Genomic DNA, 7,814 nt, shown 5'->3' with positions numbered 1-7,814 from the left:
GAACACGGCGGCTGCCGGCAGGGGCTGGGGCCCATAGGGGCTATAGGGGCCTGGCACCGCAGGGGCAGGGGGTGGCTGGGGCTTACGGGGGCCACAAGGGCCTAGCGCCGGGGGTGCTGGAAGCCACAGGGGCCTATAGAGGCTACAAGGGCCTGGGGGTGCTGGGAGCCGCAGGAGCCTATAGAAGCCATAGGGGCATGACCCCAGGTGTGCTGGGGACCGGTAAAGGCCTGGCACTGGGGGTGCTGCCAGGAGCTGTAGGTCCGGTACTGCCCGACCGCCGGGTGGCAGGGAGAGAGGTCCCGACACGGTGCGACAGCCCCTCCAACCACGCTTCTTCCTCTGTTCATGCCATGTTTGTTGTCATTATTATTTATTAATTACTCTGCTGGCAGCATGGAGCCTCCTGACCTTCCCAGCTCGGGGGCAGCTGTTCCCTGTGGTTGGGAGTTTATTTACTGATGGTTTTACCGGGATGCAGTAATCGCTGGTAATATTTTTTGTGATCACACCGGTCGCTATAAAGACCATCAACACGAGAACTCACTAATTATTCCCACCCGTCTGTGTCGTCCCTTATGAGTCCGTCTCTACGCAACGCCCTGCTGATGGCACCACCTGGCTGCTCTCCACCCCCCCACCCCGTGCTTGGGGACGGGCCCATAAGACCCCAAACGGGAAGCAGCCCCCCCCAACGACGAGCCCCCCCACCCCGAGCCCCCCGTTTCCCACGTCCTCAAGACCCGTGTTTAACACTAGATGGTGATATCACCATAAAGCTTCAGCTTGAGGATCAGCAGCTGCTAGACACCGGCATGAAAACTCCCCGGCAAAGCCGGGTGAGACATTGGGGCTGCGAAACAGCCACGCGAAGCCCCTTCCAGGGATGATGTGACAGGTACGCGCCCATCGGCTCTTGCACGGGGGGGGCACAAGCAGCCCCCAGACGTGCACCCCCGGGGAGGCTGTGGTTGAGAAGTTCGGGAGGGTGGAGAAGCAGGAGGGTGATGGGGAAACCCCAGCGGCTCCCAGAGGGACGAGCCCTGAGTGGGTTTTAATCACCCAGCTGAGGAGTTTGCTTTGGCTCCTGCGCTGTGCAGAGGATTTGGGGGATTTGAGCTGAAGCAGAGTGAGTATTAATTTGGATTATTGGGATATTAGCTTGACTATTAGCTGCCTTACAGGGGATAAGGCGGGCAGGGCACTGCAGATGCACAAATACCCAGCAGCCTCCACATTAAAGCACTAACAGGTTGATAGAGAAAGACAGGGGGAAACTGAGTCACAGAAAAGGGACCTTCCTTGCCCGGCACGGTGCAGAGAGGAGCCAACACTCACCCGCCATGAGGCCACCCTTGGCCTTCATAATCGTCTCCTGTGCTTTTCAGAGCTAAATTTAAACCCTGGGTTTGCGCAGCAACTGCCTGTAATTCACTGCCGCTTTGTTTCCTGCCTCGCCGCCGTGCAGAGGTTTCGCTCTTAGCACAAAAACTGAAGGGGAAATTCCCTACCCCAAAGTTTGCTGCTGCTGAGCTTTTTTTTCAGCTGTGACTCGCTGAGCCTGATGTTGCGCCGCGTTCGCCCGGCCAGGGGAAGGAGGGCCCCCCTCCAGCGTAAGTGCGTTTCTGCGGAAAATGGAGCTTTTTTAGCTTCACAGGGTCCACGCTGGGCTGTGTTGCGGGGGGGTGTGGTGGGGACGGCCTTTTCACTGCGTTAAACCAGCCCCGTTCCCTGTCACCAAGGGAGAACACGGCTGAAGGCAGGTCCTGCCCCTCCGAGTCACTCGGTGAACCCCCAGCATCTGATTTCCCCAGGATTTTTGTGTTCTCGGATTGCTTCCTTTAATTGCAATTTGTGAAATGCTTTTCAGGTTACGCAGGAGATTAAAATCTCCCAGTGCACCGTCCTTCTAGTGTCACAAAAGTAATTTGCGGGAAATGAAGAAGCAGTTAGCTACTGAAAAAAACAGCAGGGATCGTACAAAATCAATATGGGCTTGCTTGGGGATGACAGCTCCAAATCACACACTTCTTAATAATTAATTGGCATAGTTATATATAACTCTCAGGCAAAATTCATCCTCTTAATCTTTAATTCGGTATGTTGGCAATGGAGCTAGCTGCTTTGGCGGGTGCAAAATGTTTATCCTTGGTTTTTAAGAGTCAGTGGGACCCAAACAGCTGAAAATACAACACAGTTACCATCACGGCTTGTTTGAGGTGGGAGAAGCGCAGAAATCCCTGCCCTGGAAGCGAACCTTACCATTTTGTCCGCAGTTTTCCTTGTGCCAGGTGCGTTTCCTTCGGGTCAGTCGGGATTTCTGCCCTTCGCTCCTACCGGGGAATCCACATCGCCCTGAGCACCAGAGGAGGCTCCATCAAATTGATCAGCCGAGCCCCTAATTACAGACCCGGAGCTTAAATTTGCAGCGCTGAGCAGCAGCGAACCTGGAAAATATGACAGGAAGCAAACTCCATTTGCATATTTATGCTAATCGAGATTGCACAAATCTTTCAGATTAAAACGTACGTTGCAGATGGTTTGCAGATTTGTACTGAGCTTTGGTTTTATTTATTATCTTTCAGACTGGTAATAATTGGTGCAATATGGTAAAACTGGAAAGTCTAATCCACAATACAGCTGTTAAAGCAAGGAGAAATGTGTTGAACACAACGCAGAGAGATTTTTCTTTGTAGTAACAATATTCAGTTAACGCATACCGTGTGGGCATCAGCTAGATTTTAATTTGCAGGGTATTTCTGAGAGCAGAAGGGGCAGCTCAGGGCTGAACATCTCAGGAAAGGAGAATTGTGCCCTCGTGCTTGGATGTCCTTCCCTGTATGGTTTAGTAGTCAGGAGTAGTCAGGAGTTTGTTTGCTTTCATGCCACCGCACAAAAAATTACATCCCTGGGTACTAAGTGAACGGGAAAGAGAACTTTTTCCCAGTAGATTTTTCAATAAATGGGACTTTCTGGTTGTTTGGAGTTGAGCTCGTGGCAGCTGTGGGCTGAGAGTGGAAAAGCCCAGCTTGTCTGTTCAGTTATCCCCCGACTCGGAAAGAATCACTTCTCTTTTCAGTGTTTTTTTTTTGTTTTTTTTTTTTTTTTTTTTTTTTTCCTGTGTATACTGTAAGAGAACTGGGAGTGCTTCTTTCTTTGCAGCTCCGTGTGCATGAGCACGTGGGATCTCCAGGGATCCTGCAGCACGACCGAGCCTGGCTGTCCCCATCCCACCAGCTCAGGGTAACCTCGGTGGCTCCTTGCTGCCTTTGGATAACACACAACTGGGCATTTCCTCTTGCTTTTCTCCTGATCAGGCACCACGGAGATGGAAGAAATATTCCTTCAGCTCTGTGAGGAAGTCGCCAGGCTGCAGGATCTGTGCACCAAGCAGGGGAAGCTGCTCCAGAAGCTGACTGCCAGGAAGGGACCCGTCCTGGGTAAGCAGTGGGGCCGGCGAGGGAGCTGCTGAAACTGCAGAGCCGGGCTGACAAGTGTAACTTGAACCTTTGTCCTGATGCTGGCAAGAAGTTTGCTGCGGGAAGTGGGGGTAACGTGTGGCTGGTTTAAGGCAGAAACACGCTCCACAACCCGTGCTGGCTGTCACGGCTTTTTGGCTTCCCCTTCTCCATCAAACACGAGTAACTGTGTCTGTGTCTGCTTGGAGCCGCCCCAGGCCGCTGCTGCCTATTCACACATCTTGCCCCTGGGGAGAGGGGGAAGGAGCGTGGGGCAGGTGGTACTCGTTGCCTGGAGCGGGTGTGGGATGCAGGGGTGGTGATGGAGCCTCTACAGCCCCGAAACCACCCGGGGAAACGTTCTGGCTCGCCCCAGCAGCCTCCCTGGTTTTCCAAGAAATCTCCCTCCTGCTCCCCTTGACTGTGGTCCTTGTCTGTATCCCCCAAACAGTCACATCCCTCCCGCAGGGTTTTGCAGGTTTCCCGCCTCAAAGGGTGGGTGTTGTGGTCAGGAGGGATTGGCTCTGGCAAACAGCTGCCCCGTGCTGTGAAACCAGCAGCCTGTGTGCTCCCCACCTCTGGGCTCGCCTCCTGTCCCCACAGCCCTGATGTCTGTGCGTCCTTCTGGGGCTGGCACGCAAATAAATGGCTCCAGACGAGACCTAAGCAAAAGCCATTAGTGGGATCAGCCTGGCTGTCGGGGACGCAGCGACGTCTTAACCTCTCCTACGGGAGCTAACGCTCCTCCAACTCTGTCCTCAGACACTTTCTTTGCTGGTCCAGCCTCGTATTTAATCGAGTGTGGGGACAGGCGAGTTGTGCCAGCAAGGAGGTAGCACCTAGTTGTTTCACAAGCGAAGAAGGAAAAGGGGGTGTGACGGGAAAGAAAACCACTAAAAACATCCCAGGAGTGACCGCTCTGCTTGCTTTCTTTCACAGATATCCCCATGTCGCTGCCAATCCAGTGCACGGAGGATACGGTCACCGAGGAGAGAGAAAGGCCCCTGGAGAGCCACCAGAAGCGCTCGGGGGTGCTGGCACCCACCGAGGCAGGGAGCTCTGCTGGAGCCCTGGCACAGCCACACGCGGCCAGCGCCATGCCCGGCTTCGACGGCGAGTACCTGCCCAGTGCCGGCGCCTGCGGCAGCGGGGCCAGAGGAGCGACTCCTGCCGTAGCTTTTGGCAGCAGCAAGGCAGAGAGGAGCGGGAAGGTGGATGCAGATAAGTGGCTGAAAACTTGTAGGATGTTTCCTACTGTGAAAACCCCCAGGGAAGAAGTGAGGGCTTGCTGCAGCCCGCAGGAAATGACGGCACCGAACTCAGTTGTCGGGGACTCCTTCCTGACCCTTCTGGACCTCTATGAAGCCCCAGAAACCCTTCGGAGGGAAGATGCTCCTGGGAAAAGTGCTCTGCCTGCTGAGGCTAAAGTCCCAGTAGAGATCCGGGGACCCATGAAGGTAAATTGTGAAGGTGATGGGGATTTTTGTTGGTGACTTTTGCTTGCTCTTCCCAGCGTAATGGCATCTGTCCACCTTCAGCATCCTCTCCATCAGCTCTGCTGTAACACGTGGGAAGCTGTGGCAGGGTGAAGGTTTAGGGTTATGTCCTGCAAAAGTCTCTAGGCACTGGATTCTCCAGTTCTCAGGGGAATTAGGTACCTCAGAGCCCCTGTGATCTGATGCACTTTGGGAGAAGTCCCTCCCATGATCCCTTCCGAGGCACCGAGGAACTCCTGAAGTACTCGATTGAGTCTTGGGGGGCCAAAACTGTATCGACCTCCTTTGGGTCTGCAAATTAAATGAGCTCTTGAATATTTCCTTTATTCTCTCTAATTTATATGCCCTCAGAAGGATGATTTCTAAAGACATCCTAAACCCTGGCCCCTCAGTCATCCTGGGAGGCCTTCACAGCGTGTTACAAGTGGGACACCAACCCTGGGCTTAGCAGCGAGGGTCGCTGTAATGCCAAGCCCATTTCCCTTCATTCCTTCTTCCAAATGAGGCTCTTAAAAATTATTTCATGACTGCCATGGCTACATATTCATGGGGAAAGATATCGATTTTGAGCCTGGGCTATATTTAGAAGCTAGTTTCTTTTTAGGAAGAAGGCGAAAAAAGAAAGAAGTGAAAGAGGTGTCTGTCTGGTAAAGCCTTAATGTGCCTTATCAGCACTTAAATGATAATGGCACAAAAAGGAAATTACAAATGTGCTCCAGTTTGCTTCTTGCAAAAGCACTTTTCTCATGTTCTGTCTTGGATAGTGATTGTAGGTGCTGAGGGATAAGAGATGGGTGATGGGGAATGCTCAGGTGCTGTACAGAGACAGGATCCCCTGCTGGATTTTGGCGAGGATGAAGTGAGGGGGGACTCGGACTCCCTCAGACTCCAGCTCGGGGGAGCAGCCCTTAGCCCAGCCTTTCTGCAGGCACAAAACCACAGTGTCTGCGTTTGGAAGCTGCGCTTTGGCATGGCAGGACCCTGGGCTGGAGGCTGGACACAGCTGGGGGCTTGGAAGGAGGTTGCTCTGCCGTTCCCACTGACCGTTTTCCCCTTCGCTCCCCGCAGACGTCCTGGACGCCGGGCTGGGTGCTGGAGGACGGCACTCTGGGGCAAGGCACCGTCCTTGCCTCTGAGGATGCTCAGACTTGTGACATCTGCCAGCAGATTTTCCCTGCGGGTGCAGCGGGCCAAGTGGACTATTTAAAGCACGTCTTAGCCCACATGAAGTAGGACTTGTCTTTGAGAGCAGAAATTCACTTATTTGTACCTTGGTCAGTGTGATGGGCTCTGGACCTCCACGAGATCCTGCCGCTGGCTTTGAGTGGAGCCTGCTCAGGCCATGTTCCCCTTCCGCGTAATCCAGTGGCCTCCCAAATGTGGTCCCTGGTGCGCTGCTGGATGCACTGGTTGAGGGCTCTGGGTGTGTTTTGGCTTGTTGAGCTTTGTGGATATTGAAGCCGCTTCTGTCCTGGGGTCCAGATGCGTGTGGGGCTGGGCAGGGGAGCTGTAACTCAATGGGAAATGGAATTTTTTCAGAATTCACTTTTAATTGGATGGAAATGAATTTTCCATAAATAGTTAAGGTTGCTTGAGAAGTCATATCAGCTTTTTCCAAGAACGTGGAACGCTGGGTGGGAGAATCACAACGTTTTCATAGTCACTGAACCTGAACTGGCCTTTTGAGAGGGGCTCAGCGGCGTGATGGCACCGACTGGATCGCGCCTTCCACGTGTGTTACCGGGAAGGGCATAACCGAGAGCTCTTCTCACTCCTCAATAAAACCTCAGTTTAATTGATCCCTCTCCAGGTGGAAGAGGTTTATCAGCACCGGTGGGAATGGGCTGGGCTCTCCTGGCTGGGGTCCCGCTGTGTTCAGAGAGCAGCAGAGCCCGGAGGGGCTCCCCCAGTGCAGGGATCGACTGACACGTGTGTTACTGTCCTGCCCTTCGGTCTGGTCTCTTGGGGAAACGTTCTTCTGAACAAATGGCTCGGGGAGGCGGTGGCTGGGTGTGACAGGGCCATACAGAGGCTGCAGCGTCTGGTCCTGCGGCTGGTGCTTCGCCAGAGCCTGGGTGAACCTTGCTGGGCTGTGGTTTACTCTCAAGCAAGGTTTTGGTCTTGCCCTGAATAGCAGGAGCAAGTAACGTGAGGGTGCCATGCGACCAGAATTGAGATTATATTTGTTCATTAACAGCACCTGTAGGTAGTTGTGTAGCACTCTCTGTCAGTGGCTGTCCGGGTGTTTTGCAAAAGAATTCACCTGCAGAGGTGGGGAAACTGAGGCACAAAGCACAGATTAGCCCCAAATAGGCCTTTTTTTTTTTTTTTTGGCCCTTTTTTTTTTTTTTTTTTTTTTTTTTGAAGGGGGGAAACCTCATCTCAGGCCTTTGTTTTGCAAGTTGCTTCTGAAATGGATGTGGCATCCCGCGTTTGAAGCAACCTGCACTGAAATTGATGGGCAGATTCTCCTCTGCCTGCACAGATCAGGACTAATTGCAATCTCCAGCTCCATCATCTTGTCTTCAGCAGATAATAGCCATGAGTCAAGTCTCTTCCCAGAAATAGAGCCGCGTTTATGAATGTGCTGTGACCACGGCAGAGCTGATGACAAACATCTGTATGTCCCCAGGATGTGCACAGGGCAGGGCACCGGCCCGACAGCACCATGGGCACTGGCTAACCCTGGGTTTGTGGGGGGCAAAGCCATTTCTCTGAGAGCTTTTTTCCAAGATAAATCCTACGACTTCTTTCTTCAGAACCACAGCTTTGAGCCTGGTTCCTCCATTCACACAGATACTGGAGCTGCTTTCTGCCCTGGGGCAGAAGCGAAACCTTTATTTCACTGAAGGTCAAAGTG

The 7,814-nt window shown here is 53.0% G+C and overlaps 2 protein-coding genes across 4 annotated transcripts in view; one reads left to right on the top strand and one right to left on the bottom strand.

Annotated features, from left to right (window-relative positions):
• GALNT6 (polypeptide N-acetylgalactosaminyltransferase 6) overlaps positions 1-2,466 on the bottom strand; it is a 13,025-nt gene extending 10,559 nt beyond the window's left edge. The window contains exon 1 of one of the 2 annotated variants that reach the window (XM_026867648.1): positions 2,263-2,466. The gene's annotated coding sequence lies outside the window, so the exon portion shown is untranslated. Of the gene's footprint in view, positions 1-1,338; positions 1,440-2,262 lie in introns of those variants that run through there. The other variant, XM_026867649.1, reaches the window with a different exon arrangement.
• Positions 1,053-6,720, top strand: LOC113491023. 2 transcript variants are annotated; one of them, XM_026867651.1, is made up of 5 exons: positions 1,053-1,129; positions 1,546-1,613; positions 3,318-3,440; positions 4,398-4,915; positions 6,023-6,720. In XM_026867651.1, exons 2-5 carry the CDS (start codon positions 1,565-1,567, stop codon positions 6,185-6,187), a joined length of 855 nt encoding a protein of 284 aa, XP_026723452.1. In that variant the 5' UTR covers positions 1,053-1,129; positions 1,546-1,564; the 3' UTR covers positions 6,188-6,720. The 2 variants fall into 2 exon arrangements, with proteins under 2 accessions (XP_026723452.1, XP_026723451.1); XM_026867650.1 differs by lacking the exon at positions 1,053-1,129 and having other exon boundaries at positions 1,505-1,613.
• Positions 6,721-7,814: the final 1,094 nt, after the last annotated feature.

Source organism: Athene cunicularia, unplaced genomic scaffold (assembly GCF_003259725.1).
Source record: "Athene cunicularia isolate RWA unplaced genomic scaffold, athCun1 chrLGE22_part1, whole genome shotgun sequence".
NCBI classification, from domain to species: Eukaryota; Metazoa; Chordata; class Aves; order Strigiformes; family Strigidae; genus Athene; species Athene cunicularia.
This window is presented reverse-complemented; position numbering and strand designations above follow the sequence as displayed.

Bases quoted from the DNA above. Each gene is read 5' to 3' on its own strand.
- LOC113491023 (XM_026867651.1), top strand. From the start codon at position 1,565: ATGTTGCGCCGCGTTCGCCCGGCCAGGGGAAGGAGGGCCCCCCTCCAG. The intron at 1,614-3,317 runs GTAAGTGCGTTT...TCTCCTGATCAG, and splicing joins AAGGAGGGCCCCCCTCCAGC to GCACCACGGAGATGGAAGAA. The intron at 4,916-6,022 runs GTAAATTGTGAA...CGCTCCCCGCAG, and splicing joins AGATCCGGGGACCCATGAAG to ACGTCCTGGACGCCGGGCTG.